The sequence below is a fragment of the Dipodomys merriami genome, unplaced genomic scaffold, assembly GCF_024711535.1.
Source record: "Dipodomys merriami isolate MVZ:Mamm:240054 unplaced genomic scaffold, mDipMer1.0.p SCAF_35, whole genome shotgun sequence".
Classification (NCBI taxonomy): Eukaryota; Metazoa; Chordata; class Mammalia; order Rodentia; family Heteromyidae; genus Dipodomys; species Dipodomys merriami.
This window is the reverse complement of record NW_027205048.1, coordinates 8,058,756-8,084,123: the sequence shown is the minus strand read 5'-3', so window position 1 is coordinate 8,084,123 and position 25,368 is coordinate 8,058,756. Positions and strand designations below refer to the sequence as shown.

Genomic DNA, 25,368 nt, shown 5'->3' with positions numbered 1-25,368 from the left:
TACCGATAGTTTATATATCTTGTTGCCAGGTCTGTGAGGTCCAGATTTTAAACAGATTGATTAGCCAGTCCCCCATGCTGGAGGTGGGTGAGAATTTTGCTGGATGCCTTGGATATTTGAGTCTTGAGAGCCACACAAGTGCATTTTATCCATCGTAATGAGCACAGTTTACAGGGTGCCAACTGATGTTATTGATCTTAGTGTGCTATCCTAAAACTTAATTTCTTATAACACCTGTCGTAGATCTGTTGAGGATGTGCCCCATCGATGTGCAGAGCTCTGCTTGTCTTCCCACAAGAGCCTGATCTCTTGTGATCACCACACTAACACCACATCTCTGTTGTCCCAGTGTGGATTTGAAGATGCTGGGCCTGCTTAATGAGATCTGACCTTCCCTGTGGCAAATTCAGATCCAAACACAAGCCTTCTGATTCTAAAGTCCACCCCCTCATGGCCTGCACTCATTAATTTCCTGGTACTTCCTCCACAACCTCCCGCTTGAATGTTTTTCATGAACTTTGGTAGGACTGCAGCTGGCAGGGGCAGCTTCCCAGATCTCTGTGGCTCAGCATCTCTCCTATCTTGTCTTGGTTTCCCTTGTCTAGACTCTTCTCAAACTGTTCTTTCTTCCAGCTCCATATCCTTTCCTACATCGTTACATTACCTTTGCCCAACAACAGACATTGACCTACTGAAGTGGTTGCACTTTCTAAACAAGAATTTGTAAAGTTAAGGGACAAATAGAAAAATGTATACATCCAGGTAGTTCCTGAAGTGGGACCCCCAAATCCAGAGATGATAAATTACAGGAAAAAAATGTGATCGAAGGATCAAGCAACATTGGGATCTTGATTCTAAAAGTTTAATGGATTTGGCTTCTCTGTCTCAGATGTTTTAGAAGGGATGACGCATATTTATTTGTTCAACTTACTCTATGTATCTATTGGTTGGACATTCACTGAAGACAAGATAGCATAAGATGGTCTCTGAGATCAAGCTGCTTCAGTGGAATTCTAGCTCACTTTCTTCCCTGTGGTCTTTGACAACTTTTAAATTCTCTGGACCTATACTTCCATATCTGCAAAATCAGCATAGCAGTGATAGCTCTCTTTTAGGGTGATTGAGCCTATTAAGGCACCGATTATGGTTGCTTATGCCTATAATTCTGGTACTTAGGAAACTGAGGCACAATGATTGTGAGTTCAAAGTCAGCCTGATCTGCTACAATATCTTAATCAAAAAATGAAAAATCCAGAGGGAGGGAGAATTAAAATAGTCTGTGTAAAGTACATAAATTAGCACCAAATACATGAGTAGCTTTGAAAATGTATCAGTTAATATTAATAGGCATCTATTGTGCTGTCATGTTTACCCTGGGCTTTAGAACAACAATGAACATAACATAATCCCTGGGCATTTTGGTACTTTCAGCTTAGTTGGAGAAAAAGGAGACCAAGATAATGATAAGTGTATATTCATGCACCCAGGAGATGTGCAGGAAATTGGGGAGCAATGGAGCAGAGGCTCCTAATGAAATAATTAGTAATTTTCAATGATAGATCTTAGGAACTGGGGTAGTTTGCCAATATTTTCTTGTAGAATCTCCCACTGAAACCTAAAGAACTTAAATGATTGGGTTTTTCAAGTGTATTCCAGTGATTTAGCGTAGAGCCACCCTGAAACCTGTACATCCTGAAACTGAAGGCAGCCTGGAGTGTGTCATGTGGCCAGACTCGAGCCCATTTTATGATGATCAACAGTGCATGGTCATTGGGGATAGCTTCTCAGAACCCAGACTTTAATTGTCTCTGGCTCCTGGGAGCTCTCCTGATAGTAATTTATGCCAAGCCATCAGAATAATGATGATGGCCATTGTCTTACAGTTGCTTTCAAGTTGTTCATCTTGATAATGATCACCTGGCAAAGAAGAAGATATGTTCTGCTGGACATTTGTAAACACCCAGTTTGAATTTAGGAGACTGGCTAACCAATCTGTTTAAAATCTGGACCTCACAGACCTGGCAACAAGATATATTTATAATCAAACTAATCAGTTGACTTGAAAATGGGAGATGAAAGAGCATGTTCTACAAGCGTTCATTGGACGTGTGGGTGGAGATTAGAAATTGATGCAAGAAGCCGCTCTGTCCTTGAAGATTTCACCTGGCTTATAATTTATCTGTAATGGGAAAAATACTTTTACCACTGAGATAATATCTTGGGATAAATTTGAAATCACAGGCTGCATTATGAATGTGTTTGTGGATGGATGTGGATTGCTGGGAATACTTCTTTTTTTCTTCAGTGAACATAATTTAGTAAAGATAAGATGACGAATATGCCACATTTGGTGAGAACCCATTTGATATAATGTGTGTAATTTTAAACTTAAAATCACTACTTTTAGGACTATAAGGGACCTGAGAGATCATCTAATACAGAATTATTTTGCACATGGAGAAACTGAATTCCACAGGCTGTGGTGGCTTTGTGCTCAGTGGGTAGTGGAAGTCAGATATTCAGACTCCTATGTTTGGAGACATTTTAGAAGATAAGGTTTGCTATCTGTGGGCTCACTTTTAGTATTTTCTCAATAGCAGTTTAATGTCATTGATAATCAGAGCTATAATGGCATTTTTTTCCCTAGAAGATGAGCCACCTCTGCAGTCTTTTGTGTAGATGGATATTTGCTAAAAATATTCCGTGACTTCTAATTAATACTCAATTATGTAAGTTTAGGAAAATTAGAATGGTGTTATTTGTCACTGTATTCTTTTGTTTGCTCTGTTAATGTGGCTTCTCATGGTTTTTCAGTACACATTCAAAAGAATTCAGAGAAAGTCGTGTGTGCTGTTCTTTTCAAAGAAAAACACTGGCTGCTAGAGAGATCGAGTTTAATATAGTTTCATATCATAGCGATTTTAATAATGCAGTCTAAAGTATTTGTACATGAATTCATTAAGCCAAGATTAGTCTTATTATAATTACTCAAAAAGTAATTCAATTTAAGGGAAAACATTTTAAATGGATATAAAATACACTGTTAGCTGGGAAGCCATGCTGTTCTACTTTCTCAGCTTCATAAAGTACTAGCAGACTCGAACATAACTTTCATAGTATACAGAATGCAATCATAAAAAGTATTATTCCTAAATCTATTTTTTTATGTGCTTTCCGTAGTTAAGAGTTTTATCCTCAGTGCTAAGAGTGAGATATACTAGGGATAGAAAGTCATAAAATGCTAGGGACTTTTACCAGCTCTTGTCTCTCTCCTGCCTCACCAAATCAGTGTCGGGTGATGGTTACAATCACAGGGCCTCAGATTGATGTTGCTAGCACACTCCCTGGAAAATGTAAAGGGAAGAGTCTTCAGGGCTTTTATATTTTTTCTCATCCACAAATAAAAGACATTTACTGAGCACTGAGTGCCTTCAGAGGTACAACAATGACAGGCAAAGTATTGGTCTTTATTTCTAACATGATAAAAGGTGAAGGGAGGCCATGAGGAAGGCAAATGATAGAACTTTCTCTGCCTACATCTATAACACGACTGGGGAGAAAAAGAAGAAGGAGGTAAAACATCCTGCATCCTCAGAGAATGGACGGGTTTTTGGACATCAAGGCTTTCCTCAAAGCTTTAGCTGTTCAGTTTGTGATGCCTGCTGGTGCCAGGAAGAGGCAGGAAGGTCATGGGTATGAGCTGGGTGGCCACATGGCTGTCTGGCTTTGGAGACATAGAAAACTAATCATAGTCCATGTGGTGCCACTGAGGCCTACCAAAACCTCTGGAGGAGTGCGTGACTGGCCACGCTCCAGCAGGAACAGACCTGCACCTGCAGCAGACAGGAAGGGGCTCTGCCTAAGTGGTGTGGTGTGCTCAGACTCTGACATATTTGATAAAACAGTGGAACCCTTTTCTCAGGCAAATTCTCCCTAGTACCCCGCTGTAGGGAGCAGCATGGTTCTCTTGGAAGTACTGACAATTCAGTTGTCTCCAGACCATTCTTATTTCTGTTGATCCTTCATCAAGAAGGACAGTGGCTGAAGGGGAGTATCCTTAACCCCTGGGGGATCTCGAGAAACAAAGACAGGGCCAGAGGAGGTAGATAAGAACAAAGGGATGAATGATACCAAAAGGAAAGGCCAAGCTCTGGGTTTCCGTTTCTGGAGCCTCTAAGTGCTAAAATGGATGTTTACCTGATACCTTCCTTCATTGGTATTTGAAAGCCTAGTGTCATCAGATCTTTGACCACAAGGCTGAAGAATGATTCTTTTAGGCTGGGCATGGTGGCACACACCTCTCATTGCTAGGCAAAGGTAAGAGAATCATAGGCAAGGCCAGGCCACTCTCTCTAAAAAAAAAAAATGAACTCAGTATTATCAAAAAAAAAAAGAAAGAAAAAGAAGAATTCAGTCATTCATAAGATAATATATGAGAATTGCTTTGAGGTTTCATCATTGCATGTAGCTAAAGAATGACAAGAAGGATTTAAAATGATCATTTAAATGAATTTTTCATAGACTCCTCCCTATATAGTACTGTGTAAGTCACAGTTATTTCAAATAGTAGCTAATCAATAAATTACACAAAAAAATTAGAATACTGGTAAGTATTACCATTTGTAGAAACACTCCATCTACCAGTTATTTCACACTCTGGTATGCATTACTTCATTTAGTCTCCATGGTAGTTTATGAAGTTGCACACAAATTAGCTATGGTTACTTGCAGTTTGCTGATTAGAGAAAACCAAAGCTTGGGGAGATGGAGAGTTTGTTCAAGATCACACCCACAGATGACTTTGGCACCTGAGCTTTCTATTGCCCTTTTCTATTGCTTATAGTAACATTGACTTCCATTTATGAGATATGTAGCATCCACTAACCACCGTGGACAGAGAGATTTATGCATAGGATCCGAGTGATGGTCGTGAGAATTCTAAAAGATAATTTCATTGCATTCAAAGGAGGAAACTGAGATTCAAAGGGTTTAAAACGGGTAGCAAAAGATGGCCAGAGATGTGCTGCAGCCAGGCTTTAATCGACTACCATTTGACTATTAAGTGCATGTGCTGATTAAATTCTCCAGCTTGATGTTCATGAGGTCACTGTGGTAGAGCTTGTCAGGCCTCTTCACTTTACAGGTGAGAGACAGAATCTAACAGGTTGAGGGAATACCCTGGGTTCTACCCAGTAGGGAGCTGGGGGTCCCATCTCAGGTTTTTGGAATACAGTGGCCATGATCATGTGCTAACTTACATTGGGTCATATTTTGGAGAGAAGGAATTCACCCAATCCTTTTGGGGAAGTCTTATTTGTATATTTGTCCATTTAAAACAGCTACTCCAGAGTGCTGATACTCAAGATGGCGAGGAAGGCAATGGTGGTCCCCACTTTTCAACATAAGATGGAGAGAATCCATTTCATATACAGAGGTTGGCAGAACTAGACAGACTGAGTTCTGGTTACTTTTTGTATCTATGGGCAGAGATGGTTGGGTTTTGAAATTTGGTAAGGAAACCACTAGGTTCCCCTTGAACTCAACTGTGGTGAATAGCCAACCTGACTCCTTTCAACAAAGCGGCCTTCATTCCAGGTGTTCCCTGGATCCTTAGCCCTGGTTATTTGGGTCCCAGTAAAATTTACAGTGCTTTACTGTAAAAGCACTTCTACTTGGAGGAAAAAAAAAGAATTTTCTTTTTGCAGCTCAAACCACAGGAGGACTCGTAAGACAGCTGTCTCCCCAGGTGAGACTTCTTAAATGGGAGTTAAGTGCATGCATTTTCAAGAAACTAAACTCTCCTCATATATAATTTAACCTAGAAAAGAAAGCAAAATTGAGAGAGTAGTGTGATTACATTGTTTGAGAACTAGTAACTTTACCTCCCCCAGTCTTTGGGAAGCCAAGCACACTTTCTGTGTTTGGCATATCTTGAATGCTATGGGGTGTGTGCTAAGTGTGCTATTGTAATAACAATGAAGGGTTCTCTCACCATAGTTATGGACTGTGGATTGGAATAGTAAATTACTCCTAGCAGACTGAATAGGCAGTAAGACTGCCATCCACTTCTCCTCATAAAACAAAGCAATAGATAAATAAAGGAGAGCCAACTCACTTAACCCGAGTGGCTCTGTGCACTGCTAATTATTAACCCAGGCACAAGGCAGGGGTTCACCCTGAGTGTAGTTAAATCATTTTTAATCGAGGTAAACACTAGCCATGTGGATAAGCAGCACTCAAGAAAGTTTTTAATCAGCAACGTTTAGGAATCACCCAGCCTAATTGCCATAACTTATTAATAATAATAAATAATCTAGTCTTTTTATGGCCCATTCTCTGGAGGACTCGGTGCATTAAAGATCTCTAGGGTGTGAATTTCTCAGTAGCCGTGGGGGAGGGGCACATTGCCTCCATGCTCATTTCTAATGGAATAAATGGGACATGGCGACTGAGAAAGGCAAATCTGAGCTCTTCATTCCTTGTTTTCTTCTTCCCACATTGAATCACCATCTCCCACATTGAATCACCATCTTACACATGGCCTTTCATCTCTCTCTAGGACCAGAAGGGCTCCAGGGGCTGGGGGTCAGGGCTGGAAAACAGGCTTTCTTTGTTCACATGAACGATAGAGATTGAGGTTTCCTCCGTTGGAAAGTGAGTCTGAGCACAGCTTTGTCTCAAGGAGTTCATTTCCTCTGCACAAGTGTCCTTGCTGGTCCTTTGGGTTCAACCTGATTGTGGCTTGCAGTAGTAGTCATTCACTGCTCTCAGCTCTGGACTTTGGTTGCTGGCCCTTGTAAGGGTGGAAAGATGCCACTGGTTTATCCTTAGCATGAATCACCATAGCAAGAGGGAAAAATGTTCATGTAAAGTACTTAATTTTCCCAACAGGAAGGCTAAAGGTTTCAACTAGGCCTAAGTTGGCAATAAAGGAAATGCCAGTTCAGAAGGATTGTGATTCGTTATGCTGAAAGAAGAATATCACATTCAGATTTGGATGTTACAAATGGTGACTTCTGATGGGTTGGGAGGTGGTGATGGACATGAGGACCAGAGCGGAGGTGGCTTCTATTCCTTCTGGAGCATATGGTTTTGAGGATGGGAATGTCTACCCTACACAGAAACTACCTTATCAACTATTTTCCATTCTTCGGCCCATAAATCATTTGGGCCTGAGCCTGAGTAGCTCATTTCACGGGAAAAGTGAAATGTTAAAGAAGGTACCCAAAGCCATTATTATACAGAGTGAAAAGCTAAAGGATGCTAAGAATGGAATAATTTATACCACAGAGGACAAAAGTCACAAATCTAGAGTGTAAATTACAAGACACCTCATGTGCAAAATTGTTGCAATATTTATACTTATGTTTATGTAGCTTTACATTTGAGTAAAAAGGTGTAAAATGTAAATAAGGCTGAGAGAGGTTTTTTTTTTTTTAAAAAAAATCTAAAATAGCTTCCATGAACATCAAGATAGTTTTTAGAGTAGAAATTCTGAACAGTACTGTCTGCAAATTTTTCTGCTAATATGAAATGTACTATAGGACTGGAAGGAATAAAGTCATTGAATCCCTGCCTCCGTTTCCTTCCTCCTTACCCACTGATGCTTTACAATGATTCAAACCAGTATTGAATTTCCAAGGAAGTGTTCCTTGTCAAGATCATGCAGGGGAGGTTGCAGATTCTAGATGGATGTTGAGACTGGATCTGTATTTGAAAGACTAATCTTATTTCCCTGATGTTTTCAAGGTTGGACATTTCTGTCTCTCTTCATTAGAGGCGAATGATAAATCTTTAATTTGTTCTTTGCTAATAAGGGTGATGAGCTTTTGTGCTTCATTAAGGTTAATGAATGTAGTCCTGACTCAGTCTTGAACTCCATGTGTGACCTTAGGAAATACTTCCAATTTATCTGCAACTCAGTTTCCTTATCTGTATAATGAAGGGGTTGGGCCTGAGGAGGCCGGAGGCAGACTGGTCCTCTTTCTCTCCCTCCTCAGGGGTAGTGAACCATGCCAAGCGTGTGAGGATCCAAGGATGTGATCAAGACACATTGTTCTTGTCCCAAGGCTCTATATAAATAACTAATTGATATAAATAACTCACAATTCATATAGATAACTAATGATCAATTTCAACCTGCACAAATTACTCTAGGAGCACAGAGGTGGGAATAGTAAATTCCCTTTCTCTGGAGATAGACTTCACAGTGACCAATATTTGAAGATATGTAGGCTGGTCAGACAATGGGTAATTCAGACTGTGGAGTCCAGGAAGCAAACACTGGTGAAACTATTCTATTTAGAAAGCTGACCACAGTCCTTCTCTTGATCTCAGGAGTGTTATCGTACTACTGGGTCAGAATGTGTACAAATGATGAATTACCAAAGCTATGTTGTATAGCGTGTACTATTGGCCTTTGGTATCTATGAGTGATTGGTTCCAAACTCTGCTGATTTATCAAATGGCATAGTATTGGTATATAATGTATGCATATCTTTCTGTATGCCTTAAATAACATCTACATAGTTTGTAATACATAATGCAATGTAAGTGCTATGTGTATGTTATTCTATATTGCTTAGAGAAAAATGACAAGAGAAGAAATCTTCACATATTCAGTGCTGATGCAATTTTTGAGGGAGGTAGTGGTCCTGAGGATTAATCTCAAGGTCTTGATCTTGATAAACAGATGGTCTACTACTTGGGTCATGCCTCTGGCCCCATTTTTTTTTATACCTGGGCCTTAGGTTTTATACCTGGGCCAGCCTAGGTTCTGATACCTCCTATTTGTGCTTTTCACTTAGCTGGAGATAATAGGTGTACCACACCACCACACTTGGACACTGGTAGAGATGGAGTCTTGTAAAAAAACAACCAAGTTGTTGTTGTTATCCTCCTCCTCCTCCTCCTCCTCCTTCTTTTCCTTTTCCTTCCCCTTCTCCTGCTTCTGCTGCTGCTTCTTCTTCTGCTGCTGCTGCTTCTGCTGCTTCTGCTTCTTTCTTCTCTGTCTCCTCTTCTCTCCTCCCCCTCTTTCTTCTGTCTTCATCTTCATCTTTTTCATCTTCTTTGCCTAGAATGGTCTTAAACTGTGATTCCCCCTAATCTCCACCTTCCAACAATTAGAATTATTGACTTGAGTCACTGTGCCAGGTTCATATGTAATTTTCAATCTGTAGCTGAATCTGTGGATGTAGAACTCGTGGCAGCCTGCATGAATTAAAGCAGGGTCACGGTTGTCCTGTAGTGGTATTACTGTGTCCCATTTGCATCGCCACTGTCTTACTTGGATGTGGGAGAAAAGGTGGTATGAAATCTGCATTCAGATTTCCTCTTGCAATGTGGCACACTGGTGTATATTTCCTCTGCACCACTCATGGACCCTTGGCTCATTGTTTTCCTTGGGAGTTGGGGTTCAGGGGACCACTAACAACAAAATCAGATGTTGATAATAGAATACTTAAGTTTGTAAAATGGGAATAACTTTGGTGTATGTGTGTGCGCATACTAGAGCTTGAACTCGGGGCCCATTTGCTATCCTTTAGCTTTTTCTCTCCAAGCTGGCACGCTACCACTTGAGCCACACCTCCACTTCCAGCTTTTTAGTGGTTAATTGGAGGTAAGAGTTTCACAGACTTTCCTGCTCAGGATGGCTTCAAGTCATGATTCTCCAATCGCAGCTTCCCGAGTAGCTAGAATTATGGCAATGAGACTGAGCTGCTGGCACGTGGTGAAACAGCTACTTCTTAATCCAGATTATAAATGTAAGGCATTGCTACTAATTAAAATAATACATAAATCTTACAAAATATTTTTAAAAATGCCAATTCCACCTCCTGTAGATAGATAATTGTGTTATCACAAGTCTCCCTTTATATAGTCATGTACACACACATAGGTAGATAAATGGATTTGGGGTTATATGTTCCATTTTGGTGTCTGTTCTATTAGTCAATGTGTGCAAAATCCAAATACAGGCAACATGTTTTTTTTACTGTGTCAATAAAAGGTCATGCGAGTGGTTACTCTTAGGGGCATGTAACTGACTGCTTATCTATGGTTTTTGCGCTATTTATTTGTTACTAGTGAAAAACAGAACTATTGGCATCTACTAACCTCTCAAATATTTCTTGAAAAAAAGGCAATCATATTTTCTACTTTTCTAACAGACTTTGATCTAGGATTTACTACGAGGACACACTTAATTATTAATCATGAGTTGAAATGTAAAGAATGGATGCACATTTTGTTTCTATTATTTAAATACAGAACTATATTTAGAGGTCCTTTTTCTGTTCTCTTATACGCCATTGTTATTTGTGGTTATTTATAAATCCATCAGGCAGTGGGTATGAAAATAGGTTTTGGAACCAAACAGACCTGATATCAATCCTGAGCTCCTTTTTTCTTCTCTGTGCCCTTGGATGATTTATTTAGCATTCTAGTGACTCAGTTTCCCAATCTATGGAATAAGAATGATTATACGATCTATTTTATAAGGTCTCAATGTGAATGTAGAAATATTAAGACTACTCACCAGTTTTTCTGTTTACTATGTGCCAGGCACAGTCTGATCCATAAAAAGTGTGATAAAATGCTCAATCTCTCTAGGACTCGCACTTAGCCTGTGGTTTAGACAACCGGACATCACAGAGTTTGCAAATGTGGAGGCAGGATTCAGACCCAGCTGGTATCCTTCCACAGCCTGAGTGTTCAACCATGCCTCCCAAGTTCAAGGGCACGTTGTGTAGAGAGTGCACTGCAAAGACCATGGATGTTGGCTGGTTATCATGTTGTCTTTTCATCCTCACTAATGATGTGTTTCCCTTTCTCTCCCCCTTCTCTCCTCTGGTGTTCCACACTCCTGGCAGATGTTTTCCAACAAGGTAAGTCTTACTGATTCCTGCTGCTCTTCTGTTGGCTGTGCTCTTTGACTTGTGGGGCTTTGCCCTCTTTGGGAATGTTGCATAGACTTTAGGGGGATACTATGACGACAATGGTCTTAAATGTGGTCAGACTTCCTGGGCCTCTGCTTCTTCCTCTGAACCCTGGCTAGAGGTTACATGTGGGGGAAATAGACAGATGGAACAGGGACAAAAGGCATCAGGTGTTTGGCTGTGCTAGGTAGAGGGCAGGGATGCTGGACCAGGGAGACCTGGGAGACCAGGGAGGCCGACGAGAAGCAGTTATCTCTGGAGAGCTCAGGTACAAGCCCTCTGTTCATCCCAGCCACCATATCAAGGTGAACTGCTGCTCAGTTAAGGCTGTGACAGTACCAGAGGACATGTCTTTGGTGAGAAAAAAAAAATATATCTCTGTCACGGAGATGTGGTGAGGCCATGGCTGGCTGCTCTGTACCTTTTAACGCAAGTGTGTCTCACAACATGTCCAGTGGAATCTGTGAGTGAATCAGGGCCACGGGAGGAAGAGGCAGTGGCATTTGTTTTCCCATCCAAGGGCATGTGTTTTGGAGTGCTGGAAATCAAATCTGATTCCACATGGTGTCTTCCAGTCCAGGTTTTAGATCCCACTGAGGATGTGTTCCCCTGCCCTTCACCCCCCCATCTGAATTTGGGGTCACAGCTTCATCGAACCTTCTTGACACATATGATGGGGAGACTGCCTTTTCATCCTAGCTTAAAACTGCTGGATAGACATGTCAGGTCTTCACTGTTTGTATTCAAGCTGGGAGATACGTTTAGAGCATACATTGGCTGCATCTTCCTGGAAACCTAAAGTTGGCTTAGAATAAAAGAGACCAGTTTAAAAATATACCCAGGCATTCCATAAATAACTCCCAAATCCTCTTACAGGCTTGATATTTTCATAACTGCTATTTCACCCCACACATGTATCGGGCCTGTTACAGAGACTATCTGCTCTCTGATAGAAATGCAGTTGTGGGTAACAATGAGGGCTCTGTTGTGTGGTCTTTTTAAAAGTCTGGAGTCATAGACCTACTTTTATAAATAATTCATACATCCCAACAAGCTATAAGTAATAAGTTCCATTTGGCTAGAGACTAAGAGACGAGCAAAATTGAAAAGGAGCCGGGGACTGTTGGTGTAATAAGCGTGCCGCTGTCAGGCCCTGCTGCCCCAGCGAGTTCTCTGTCTCAACAAATTGGGGGTTCAGTGAGCCACTCTGAGAGGAGACTATTTTTCCCCCCATGAACTGAAATACGAGCCACACCTGATGGCGAATTGCATTTCTTTCTTTAAAACACAACATGCTTGAACTGGGAAAGTCTTTCTAGAATATGTGTTCGGATGCTTCTGGTGAAGGGTTAAAAAGAGAAGCATTATTGTATCAGGCCTGACTTTTCTAGACAACCTAGCGAACATCCTAGGGGCCATAATTAGTATTAAAAAATGCCTGTGGCTGCCTGTGTCAAGCCTGCCTTGTTCTTTCATCGGTCTTGCCATCTGATTGATGGGATTTGCCTGTCAGTAGCAATGATATTCAGAGCAAAAGTTATAATCATCTACAAATCACCGGCTATTGAGACTTAATAGCATCTGCCAGAGATGGAAGCCAATAGCTACCCATGGCTCTGTGCAAAGGTGGGTGGCAGCTCCCTAAAAGATACTGCTAGGGGTATGAATAGAGAGAACTGAACTTGCTTTGGTGAATTACTTACATATCCTGACCTTAGAGAGGACCATTTTGTATGGAGACCCATTTCAGAAATGATGGCCGATGGTTCCCCATTTGGTACCTTCTCCTTGGCTTCATTTCTGGCCATTCTGCCTGGGAAAACAACACTCTGTGTAATGTTCTGTCAAGTGACAGTTGTGCGAGACAAAGACACAGTGTCCTGTGTCTTATAGACAGAATCTGATAACACAATCTCCACAAGACCTTCTGTGGTCCAAATCACCAGAATTCTTCTACCATTGACCTGAAACTAGGGGTATGGTGAATGAGGTTAGAAATAAACAAGCTGAAAACTAGGGGGTTTTAGATGATTCAGTGCTACCTGGGTCATTTTCTGTATCCCAAGTCCATCATGGCAGCTCGCCGTGGCACTGCCCTCCTGAAAACACCCTGGCATTCAGGTTCTACTTGCTCTGGAGTGGCCAAGGAGTTGGCAGGCAGAGGGGAGATGCTGCTCATCCAGGTGTGCTGCTGGCAGTGAGTGGGAGAGACCTGTCTGCCCACAGCAGTGCCTGCAGGTTTTGCTGCCTTGCATCGTGGCAGGCGGGCAAGAGAAGCGGGCTAACAGCTGACAACATCAGACATTCTCCGAGGAAACAGAAGTTATTTCCTCTAGATTGCATTATCTTTTATTTCACTACAGATCAATCTTGTTACAGTGGGTGACAGCGCAGCAGAGACTGCTGTGTATTTCGCTGCTGTCTCTGTGGTACATACACGTGGGAGTGTGTTGCTACTTTGTGGCAGTCTAAGCTTGCTTTCTGTTGTTGTTGTTTTTTTCATGTATAAATGCCACTTGCTCTGGTGCTTAGACCACAGGATCTGAGGATGGTCAAGCACCAGTGGGCCTGCAGCTGGGGCTTTTCTGAAGAGGAGTTCTAGAGCCACAGGGCTCCATTTTCAAGTAGCTTTAATTGACCCACATTCCCTGTTACTCTCAGAGCTCACAAGCCATTGGGTAGCTCTCAGAAGTTCCGAAGTGTCATACAATCACTCTTCCCAGCATCACGTGGATTGGAGAAGCTCTATTTGCAGCTTCTTGAGTTTTGGAGCGCTTTTATACCAATGTTTTACTAATGAAGTCAGGACTCCATGCCCACGTGCACCCAGCCCTGCTCATACACCTCGTTTGAAGTCACTGAAGCACTTTTCTTGAATGCCTGTCCGTAGATTCAGCCTTGATTCTGAAAATGAACAGAAACCGAGTGAGTGGCTTGGAAATGAAAGCGGTATCACTCAGTGGAGCATTTTAAAGCTTAAGTGGGTGTAGTATAAAGATTTCACCATTGAGTTAATTCTCTCTGCACTGTCAACTATAGTCCCTGAAAGACTTGGAGACCAAAGAGGCATAGTCTCCCCTCTTTCCAGTTCTTACCTGGGGCTGAAATCTTGCTAATGGAGAGATTTCTCCTCCCATTCAGTGATTTACAGTACCTCTCAGACAGGAGACACACGTTTTATTTTCTAGCTGCTAAACAGGTGCCAGGTACTTTTTGGACCTGGTTTTCTTATGTGGATAGGAGCTGTGAACAAGACAGCGAGGCCCCATTCTCATGGAACTTACAACTAAAAGGGGGGGACATTTGGTAGCCAAGCATGCAAAATTAATTAAACAAGGAACATTGAGAGAGGATTAAATGATAGCAACAGTCACAGGGCGATGGGCTAGCAGCTAAGAAGGCCACTTTAGATGGTGCGGCCAGAACATGAAAGATGGATGGCTCAGTTATTTGTAGCTCTAGAAGAATGGGGAGGAGCTCACAAGGGAAATGCTCATTGGGCAGGAGAGCACAGAATTCCAGACTTGGAAGCAGACAGATGTGGCTGCAGTTGGGGGGTGGAGAGCCCTGTGTGGAATGAGTGACAGAACAGACAGGCACTGGAGATCAGGGGAAGGAAACAGGAGATGGCTTTTCCAAGAACAGTGGAGAAAATGACCCTTCTGGCTGCTGGGTAAATGCTTTGGAGCAGGGTGTGAACTTTGAAACCAGAACCAGGTCTGTGTGTCCAGTGGGTTCACAACCCTTCGTAAATCTCTTTGCGCTGGGGAACCAGCAAACCTTCCCAGCCAGCTTACTTGTGCTGAGTGCTGGCTTGCTGCTTACTTTGTTCATGGAAGGTCTCTTGCTAGCTCACACTCCCTTTCCTGAAGGCTATCAAGTCTTGGTCTTTAAGGACATTATTAAAATATTCTTTAGGTTTTAAAATACACCTTCAGGTCTTAAAAACCAACTTTTCTGCAACACATGAACGTGCACGCACACACACACATACATACAAATGTACTATTTGTATTACATGTCACATGCATGTTTTTACTCCAACAAATACAGACATTACATATGGACCTCTGTATCTGTGGCTCCATATTCATGGATTCAACCAACCACAGATGGGAGATGTTGCATCTGCTCCTGAACATTGGCAGACTTATTGTCTTGTCATTTCCCTCTGAAACAATTCATTGTAACAAATATTTATATGCCACTTAGACATTGTATTGTTGTAAACCAACTAAAGATGATTTAAAGGATGCAGAAGGATGTGCATAGATTATACCCAGAGATTGTGCCATTTTATATAATGGATATGGAAGTCTAGAGATTCTGTATTCTAAAGCTATCCTAGAGACCACTCCCAAAGAAGCTAAAGGATGACTGTATATGAGATCTAATAATACCTTATATATGTTTTTTTTATCCTTAGCTGAGTATGATGTAGAGAAAGAATAACAAATTTCTAGGTCTTGAGGGCCTGTGGCAACAGGTTGTCCATAGTACTGTGATCCCTAAGTACCTTGTTCCCATTTATTTTTCTCAGCTTTAAACAATGAACAAAAATTTGTATCCACAGTTGACAGATACCCAAGATTTTGCAAAGAAGCCAGTCAACAAATTATGTGTAAACCTTTCAGTTTGAGTTTTTAACTAAAGCTTAAACAAATGAGCGAAAATGTATCTGTAACCAGAAAGGTCTCAAATCCATGGCCCTGGCTTAGGTCACCTCAGTTTGGCAACCAGTAGATTTTTCTGTCTTTAGTGTCTTGGAGAAGCTGATTTGTTCTCTGGCCTTAGTTTTCTCATCTGAAGATTGAGAGAATTGGAGAGAGCCACATTCTTGGCTTCCTGCCCTGCTTTATCTTGAGAAGTTGCAAGTAGATTTGAGTTTATAGCTTCTGTACCTTCAAGCTATTCTTTAGAGAATCTGGGTGAACGCAGAGGCTTCCTCTAGTGCTCAAATAGGGTTAAAGAATGTGGTTTCAGAAGTATAGCCTACTCACAGAATCCTTTAGAAACACTGGCTCTTTCTCCCTTGAATGCATACTGGAATTTACAGTGGTTGGTGGGTGGCACTGCTTTTATTAATTTGAAGAGAATAATAAATCATAGTGTGGTTTCTGGCAGCTGAACCAAGCTTGTTAATTGTTGAGGTGCACTGGTGGCAACTGGGGACCACTACCATTTATAATGAGCTTGACTTGACCTCTTTTGCATATTTCAAACTTACTGGTCAAACTGCTGGGATTGGATCTTAGGTTTTCCCAGCCACCTCAGAAAGCCCATCTATTATAAAGGAAGCTCTGACCCCTTAGCCATAAATTATGGCCCCCTGGTAGTGTTTTACATTATGAAATATTGTTTTCTTTATGAGTGTGGGATTTGGGTGAATGAATTAAGTCTATTGTTACCATTTCCAGGCAAACATCGCAAGTTGTTATATATGATGGTTAACTGGCAATTGTATGTGGGGTGCTTTATGTGAAAGTGGTGGGAAGTGGTGGGCTGTATTCTAATGTGTACTGTGCCTGTGCCTCAGCTCCTTAATCTGTCTGGAAGCAGTAGAATATTCTGCACCACATAGGCAATGTATTCATTTTTCCAGCACCAAATGAAACAACATTGCTATTTTCATAGATTCACTGTGTGTGTGTGTGTGTGTGTGTGTGTGTGTGTGTGTGTGTGTGTGCACACGCATGCTTGAGCATGCACATGTGCATGTACAGGCTGGAGAAAGAAGGAGAAAGAGAGGTAAAGAGGTAGGAGATGAAGAAGGAGAAGGAGAGGAGAGGGGAGGAGAGAGAAAGAGAGAAAGGAGAGGGAAAGAGAGAAAAAAGAGGTGAAGAGGAGAGAGAGGAAGAGAGAGGGAAAGCAGGGAGAGGCAGCCAGTGAGACAGACAGGCAGAAACCCTCAGTTGAAATAGTATTCTCCAATCTCCCCTCCACAAAGTTACTTCTACTCATACATCACACTTTGGAAGGTAGTCTACTCCCAGCTCACCTTTAAGGAGTGGGGAGTTGTATCCATTTCATTGAAGGGTAGAATATATGTCAAAAATATTCTTCTGTATTGATGTTTGCCTTTTCTTTAATTATGGATTAATTTTGTATACTTATAATCATTTTTATGTGTTATGACATATTTATGAAAATATTCATAGTGGCAACCAATATGGATTTGTGGATTTATTTATTTTGTACTTTAGATGATAACCCAGTAATACTTATTCATTTTCTTTTTTAATTAATTAATTTTAAATTTAAATTTTATTGTAAAGGTGATGTACAGAAGGGTTACAGTTATGTAAGTAAGGTAATGAGTATATTCCTTTTTGAACAGTATATTTCTCATTTTCTCCCACTTTCACCACCCCCAAGTTGTAAAGTTTTAATTTCCAACGTAGTGTCTAGTATTACTGTTAAATTGGTTCACCCTTTGTCCCACTGTTTGCTTTGGTGATTGGGAGCTCTTTCACATACTATACATCAGAACTATACTTTGAGCACTTAAATAATATATTATGGTACCAGGAGATGCTCAAAGGTGTCTTGCTCATTCCAAACCCAATCAGTCAATCAATCAATCAATCATCAGTCAGTCAGTCAGTCATTTTTTTCCATAGAGTCTCAGTCTCTTTGGAACCGAAGTCTGGATGCTAGTACTGCTTGTTGCTACACAGAGAAGAAGTGTCATTTCTTTTAAGCCCTTTGACTAAGCAAATAATATAGATGCATATACTTACCTGTGCATACATACACATTTCTCAGTCTTTTATACTGAACCCAGTGTGCCTGGATTAAATTAAGCATGATTTCTACTGATGCCTAATTCTAATCCGTTACCACATGGTCATTCTGACCTCTCTTGCTAATTTGGAAATTGTCATTCCTCAGTGTGATACCTAGGACAGAACTTTAATACAGGTAATATGTGGCTTTATGTTCTTCAATTTACTGGCCCAACTCAACTACTCTCAGTGATGTAGAATTCCAGACTTTTGACCCATTTTAAGGCCCAGCATGATCACCTGGAGGCAGAAGTATACACTTACCAAGCACATCTCTGCTTCCACCCCAGAGCATCTGACCCAGTAGCCTTGCTTGGCTTTGCAGGCTTGTCAGTGCAAAAGCCAGTTGCTTGGGCTCTTGTTGCTAAGTCTTATTGCGTGTGCAAACCAGGGGACAAGTCACCTGATTTCTTCATAGCATCCCAGCTCTTGAGTGCTGTCCATTCCTTACATTGATCAATCCTCCATAGGAACCATGGTAGGGCCATTCTTAAGTCTTCAAGTTTCCCTAAGCACAGATAATGAAGGTTTGGGATGCTTCTTTAAAAAAAACCCTCAAGACAGGAAGTATGGTATATCTGAGTGGTTGGGCATGTTATCTGCTTGGGCCAGAATGCACTCATCAGCTCCTTTCCTTAGGTTTCTTGCCTGATGTCCATGCTAGCGCACAGCTGGCTCTGAGTTGCAGACCTATTGTGTCATCCACATTCAGCCAGCAGATGGGGAACTTGGGGAGACACAGGTGGTTTCAGCATTTTAGCTCTTCCTGCTTTCTTCAGAGTACCTGTTCTGCTCCAGCCCCGCAGTCCAGGAGTAGGGGTGGACTGGTCTCTTGAAGCCAGTGAACATCACAGTTTGGCTTTCTGGACTCCAGTAGAGCATTCCGAACAATGATGGTTGGTTCATACACATGTTTTGTCTGTAGATGACTAATATTTTTGAGAAACAATTTTCAAGTTGATTATATGTCCTTTATATTTGACAGTGAATGTGATGCACACGCTCCCCTGCAGAGGCAGCTTGCGGTTGGCAGGTGTCATTCATTTCTTCTCAGGGGCACTGGGCAGACCTCTTAGAGTTGTGGCCACACCTTTATTTCTAGTACCCCTTCTTTATCTCACTTTGCCAACCTCATATGATTGCCTTGGAATGATCCTATTTTTCCTGCATGCTCCTAGTAGCCCTTGCCCTATTCTGAAGCATCAAATAAATAGGCTGTGCCTACATAATCCAGCCATGGTTGCTTGTCTTCCAGTGTGTATGGGAAAATTTGCTCTCATTTTTACAGTCCTCTATTTTCCTCTCACTACCATACTCTCAGCCATTGTTATATTTTACCTAGAAATTATTGAGAAAGTGGCTCCTGCTTCAGTTCCAGATACACTGCTGCTCTACTTTCTCTTCAAAACATCCTCTCTGCTAGGTAGGTTGCCCATGAGTTCCTGAGGCGAGGCCTGGAGCTCTGCCTTCAACTCTGTTCCTGCCTGTTGCCTTCCCTTGCTCCATCAGCACCTCTTTCATACGCTTATCCTGGTCTGTTTGAACAGCCACCTATTCATGGCATATTGAACTCCTCTACAGAAGGGGGTCGCACCTGTTATTTTGAATACCTAGCACTAAAGCAGTGTCCTGTAGATGTTTAATGAATACAAGTAGAAAAGCCAACAAAGCTCGTGGGAATCAGGGTTTTGTGTGCAGTCGTGCTGGTTGTGTTCATGCATGTGTTTATGCACACATGTATTTCTATTTTACATTCTAGGTCCTCTCATGAAGTTGAAGCACAAAGCTGACAGTGCAGTGGATAGTCATATTAGCAATCCTTATATCCCCTCCTTGAGTTCAAAACACAACTTCCTTCATTTTGTTTTCTCAGTGCTTTTTCTGTATGTGGTGGTAGTGGTGAGTTATATTTGGATCTACAGTGAGTCTGCAGGCATTCACCTGCTCGTATTTGTGCAAAGTATAAACAGGGGTCCAGGAGGCTGAGAGTACACTGCCTCTGCCTTCCAAGAACTGATAATTTTTGCCAGAGACCCAAGATGAGTTAGTGCTATTCACCTCCAGTCCTGCCCAAGGTCATGCAGGCTGGACCTTACATGGATGGGAAAGGCCTGCCGAAGCAGTGATGTTTGGAGATGGTTTAAAGGATGCAGCAGGTCTGAGTGGGTAGAACAAGGGCAGATTTGACCTGGGAATGAGTAGGACAGGGGTGGAGAGTCTGAATGCAGATGGAGAGAAAAGACAAGCAGTGATTTTTAGACTGTTCCTAGGGCAGTAAAGTGGACTGTGAGTTGGGCCGATTAAACAACTTGTTCATGGCTGAAAATCCTCCTTGTTTTCTTATGTCCCTAAACACTCCCAGTACGACTAAAAGCATTTTGTATACTAAATGATTAATATTGGCTATTGAGTTTCCCTACTATTTCCCACTCATTTTATTACTTCTATTGTTATTGAAGGGCTGCAAATAAACTGTTACCATTGCTAATCAGTGAAGTGAGTGTTATGTTCCTGAACTAATGAAATTGCAGCCCATATCTATATAGTTAATATTTTAGATCATTTGAGCAATGATTTTCTTGTTTATTTTGAAATCTAGGCAGTAGAGTTTAGACTTGTTTTCGGAGCCCTCAACATGGCATTGTAGATTTTTGAGCTGAGAAACAGCAAGCACTATACATACCACAAAAGAGTCCACATTGAATGATGAGTGGCTGTTGACAATGATCATCTCTACTTAATTACTTAGAAAGATTCTGGTTCAAGACCAATTTACAAAAAGTTAGTGATAGCATCTCAACCAATAATTGGGTGTGGTGGCATATACCTGTCACCCCTACTGTGAGGGAGGTTAAGATTGGGGAGAATCATAGTTCTAGGCCCGCCCAGGCATAAAATGTGTCTGAGACTCCCATATCCACATAAACATGGGAGCATATGCCTGCCATCCCAACTACAACAAGAAGTGAAAATAAGAGGATCATGGTTCAGGCTGGCTCGGGCAGGAGGTAAGACCCTACTAAGAAATAACCAAAATAGAAAGGTGTGAAGGCATGGCTCAAGTAGTATAGTACCTGCCTTAGCAAATATGAAACCTTGAATTCAAACCCTAGTACCACAGAATAAATAAGTTAGGAATCAATTAATTAATTGAACAAATGAATGCTAATCTATGATGTAAAAGCTACCAGCCACATTGGTTGCTTCTGGGGAAATGGGACCAGAGATTGACTTGGTAGAGGCAAGTAGGAACCTTCTGGGCTGATGATCATAATCTCCAACTTATAGAGTTTGGTCTATACAGTTAGAAGCATAGTTCAAAACTCAGAAAATATACTTAAGATTTGTGCATATCACGTTTTGTAACATTCACCTTAACAAAGAAAGGAAAAAATGGTAAATAAAAACAGACCCTAGTGAATGTGTCCACTAAAGCATTTAGGGGCAAGTGTACTCTCACATACAATTTATTTCAAAGATGGATAGAGGTGTGTAAAGATGGAGAAATATGTGATAAAGCAAGTACACTACCATTTAAGTTATAGTAGAATCTAGGCAGTAGGTATATGAATGTTAATTGTAAAATTCATTGAACTATTCTTCATGTCTGAAAAATCTCTTAAAATATTGAGAAAAGAAAAATTGTTGTTGGGGTCCTTCACGTAAATAGAGAGCATGTGGACCTATAGTCATAAAGACAGGGCACCCAGAGGTGAAACACTCCGGGGGAAGAGGGCAGGCCTGGGGTTCTGTGAGAGATTTAGGGACCAGATGGCTGCAGAGTAGGTAGTAGAGGCTCATTTAATACAATCAAAGAATTATTTTTAGTTCTAAAGATTATAAATTTGAACTCCAAGTATCATCAGGAACATACTCTTACTAAAGGCTCTAGAGAAGGAATTTTCCTTGCTTCCTTGCTCTTTGCTAGTTTGTGGTGATTGCCAGCAGTTCTTGGCTTGTAGCTTCATCCTTCCAATGTCTCCATAATCACATGGCCTTTCCTTCTGCGTATCTTTGTGTGGTTGTTTTGGATTTAGAGCATACTGTATTATGACCCTTTAATTTTATCTACAGAGACTGTATTTCTGTATTTACTCTCCCGGGTTCTTAGTCAACATAGTTTTGGGGAAACACTTCAACCACTGTAGATGGATAACTAACCTGTATGGTCAGAGATGAGCAGAACAGAGAGAAGTCTGGGTCTAGAAGATAGAAAGGAAATCCTTAGGAGCTTGGAGAAAGAAATCAGATGGAATTTGACTAGAGAAAGGAACCAAAAAAAGCAAGTAGGTTTGCAGGAAAGGACTTCTCTATTTATCTCCTGAATATCTTGTAATCTTTTTTTTTTTTTGTCGGTCGTGGGGCTTGAACTCTGGGCCTGGGCGTTGTCCCTTAGCTCTTCAGCTCAAGGCGAGCGCTCTACCACTTGAGCTACAGCGCCACTTCCTATCTCCTGAATATCTTAAAGAATTAAAATGTAAATCTTGCAAATTACATTCACGGGTGAGTAGTATAAACAAGGAGGCTTTTAGAGAACACACAAAGCTGTTCTCCTTCCTCATTAAACCGCCATGCTGGGGATTGGAGGACCTCGTCTGTATACTGCTTGGGTTTTATTTGAGATGGGTTAAAGTCCATCATGAGCGGATCTCTGATGGACTGCAGGTACACTTTTCACAGACCTGCAGAAGTTCAGCTCCTTATCTGAGGCTTATCCAAACTCAAGGAAACAGTTTAGGCCAGCCTGGAGACTAGGGACCTCCAGCAGCTGAAAGTTAATATCCTGCATCAGGAAACAGTCACCTGTAAGGTATGGGAGGAAGCCTATAAATTAATGCACTCTCTGATCAGAGGCCTGCTGTGGTTTGGGGCTTCCTGGGTTTAGACCACCCACTGTCTTCAGTGGATGGATTACAAGTGCAGTTCTTTTGGCCCTTGTGGAGAGAAAGTTAATGTAGCCTAGTTCCTAGGATCTACCACATTCAAATGTCACATCAGATTACGGGATCAGGCCTTAGCCACTTGTCACTCATGTCTTCCCCTTTCTTCTAGTTCCTAACCCCTGTCCCGCACTGGGTCCTATCACAGGCCTCTACGTGGCCTGTGTCATCTGTTTATTGATACCTCAAGGGTCCAGAATAGTCTCCTAGTAGTTGGCAGCTGTTCACTAGACAGTCACCTCCTCGCTGCTACTGTTCCTGGGTAGACGGATGAATAGCTGATCGCCTGACAGGTGGAGCAGCTGTAAAGAAAAAAAAAAAACTTACTGTAGAATTTAGAAAGCACTTTGAAAGCACATGTCAGTGTTCTGTTAGGCTCCCTGGTCACAACTTCTGTGTTTGTGAGGTTCAGAAATATCTCAGATTTTTTTTTTACTTCAAGAAGTTTATGGTTATTACTGTCCTTTTTTCAAACTCAGGTTTTTTAAATTTTATTTTTTAATTGAAAAAGTGATGTGCTGGGGGTTACAGTTACATAGGTAAGACAGTAAGTACATTTATTTTTAATCATCATTATGGATCCCTCTTTTTCTCTCACTTGCCCCTCCTTATCCCCCCCAAATTAATGTTCATATCCCACATAATGTCAAGTGAGTATCAGTGTTGCTGTGGTTCATCCATTGTTTCTGTGATTCCCTTTCCCATATTGCACTATGATGCAAAACTCGAGGTACAGAATGCTAAGAGAAATGAAGAAAGTAAAAAAATATAACAATAGAGAAAAAAGAACAAAGTATATACAGGGTCTGATGAGAGCCTCTTGTTTCCATAGCATTTGGATTCTTGAGATCATCTGTTAAGAGTATCTTCTACATATTCTAATTCTTTTTTTGGGAGGGGGTCCAGTTGTGGGGCCTGAACTCTAGGCCTGGGCGCTGTCCCTCAGCTCTTCAGCTCAAGGCTAGCTAGCGCTTTACCACTTGAGCCACAGCACCACTTCCGGCTTTTTTCTTTTTGCTTATAGTGCTGAGGAATCGAACCCAGGGCCTCATGTATGCAAGGCAAGCGGTCTACCACTGAGCCACCTTCCTAGCCCCATATTCTAATTCTTACAAATGAGGGAGATCATGCAACCTGCTTTTCTTTGGATCTGGCTTACTTCACTTAATATAATTTTGTCCATCTTTCCATTTCCTTATGAATGGAACAATGTTATTCTTTCTGATGGAAGCATAGAATTCCATTGTGTATATGTACCACCTTTTCTTGATCCATGCATCTACCGAGGGGTATTGGAAGCCAATATCTCAAATCTTGATACCTGAACCTTGATTTTTCTGTTTCCTCTAGCACCAAAGTATGGTCTAGTTCTAAGATCAAGGAAAAGTATAAATGCATAGTAGAAAATTCACACCACATCGGTTGGCATTCAGAATGTGTAGCTTACCACTGTGACTTTAAGAAGGGCTCTTTTGATGCCTGCAAAAGATGAATGGAACCTCCATGTGAAGACTTACTCTATACAGTCGAATTCTGTAAGATGATGACTTCCCTTCACCTCTCTGCCAGCATGTTAAATTGTTTTACCTTGTGTCTCTCACTACCGTTTTGTATCTTGCCTCCTTAACTAGTCTTTAACTCTCCTCAACCACTGTAAACGGCCCCCCCCCCCCCCGCTGTTTTACACTTAAGCTGTTAGTTTGTTTTTCTGATAATCATGAGCTAACTTTGCCCAGGCTGGCCTCAAACCACAATCCTTTTACTTCTACCTCCTAAGTAGCTGGGTCCATGGATATGCAGTCACTCCTGTCTTGTAGATACATTGAATGTATGGCTTAGCTTTCACTAGATAGAGTTGGCAAGTTTGGGCCTGAACTGAATTGTTGGGAATTGCACAGGAGATCCCTACTATAGATTCCTCTAGCTGTTCCCCAACACAGCACTTAATCTTTCCTCTACAAGACTGTTAAGCAAATATTTAGAAGCTGTTGATTTGAAGGGTTCAAAATTAGCAAGCTGCCTTATTTGTTACGTGACTAAAGTCTGGCCATGAAATCATGACAAAAGAGACTGAACTAAATCAATTGGGCAATTTAAAGTAGAGAAGAGTTCATCAGAAAGGCAGTGAACAAGACTTCACTGAGGAAGGTGTTGTCTGAACTTAGACATGAAGGAAAAAGAAAGCATTACTTTAGTGCAGGGGGTAGAACACAGTGGCCTACAGGCTGCCTGCTCTTTTGTAAAAGTAAACTTTTATTGGAATACAATCATACCTGTTCATTTACATATTATTTATGGCTGGTTTAGCATGATAAAGGCAAAGTTGAACGGTTTCCTTGGAACTGAAAACTTTTAGTATCTGATCGTTTGAAAAAGAGCAAGAGAAAACATTTCCTATTCTTTGTAGGACCTCTACTTTCCTTAGTCTATACAGTAGGAATTTGGTCATCAGCCATAATCAATGAGAAATTTCAGAAATGGTCCTCAATCTATGTAGTGAGTGAAGATGATGCTCTTAATAGGGAGATGAAGAGAGTTTACCAGGGACTCAGTGGTATCCCTAAATGCTGAGGTATCTAAGTCAGGCATATAACAATTTTTGATGCTCTGCTATGTGTAAATCAGTAGACTAAGGTTTGAATTTGCAAAAAATTGTTTGATTTACATACTAATTCTTAAGCATTCGTGATCCATGAATGAAGCATA

The 25,368-nt window shown here is 41.3% G+C and overlaps 1 protein-coding gene across 4 annotated transcripts in view; it reads left to right on the top strand.

Annotated features, from left to right (window-relative positions):
- The window catches only part of Gfra1 (GDNF family receptor alpha 1), a 205,478-nt gene that overhangs the window by 44,919 nt on the left and 135,191 nt on the right, over window positions 1-25,368 (top strand). For 3 of the 4 annotated variants that reach the window (XM_069988094.1, XM_069988093.1, XM_069988095.1), the window contains exon 5: window positions 10,872-10,886. The exons of the other annotated variant lie outside the window; for it this stretch is intronic. In XM_069988094.1, the coding sequence (XP_069844195.1) occupies window positions 10,872-10,886 (15 nt within the window). The remainder of the gene's footprint in view (window positions 1-10,871; window positions 10,887-25,368) is intronic. 4 annotated transcript variants of the gene reach the window in all.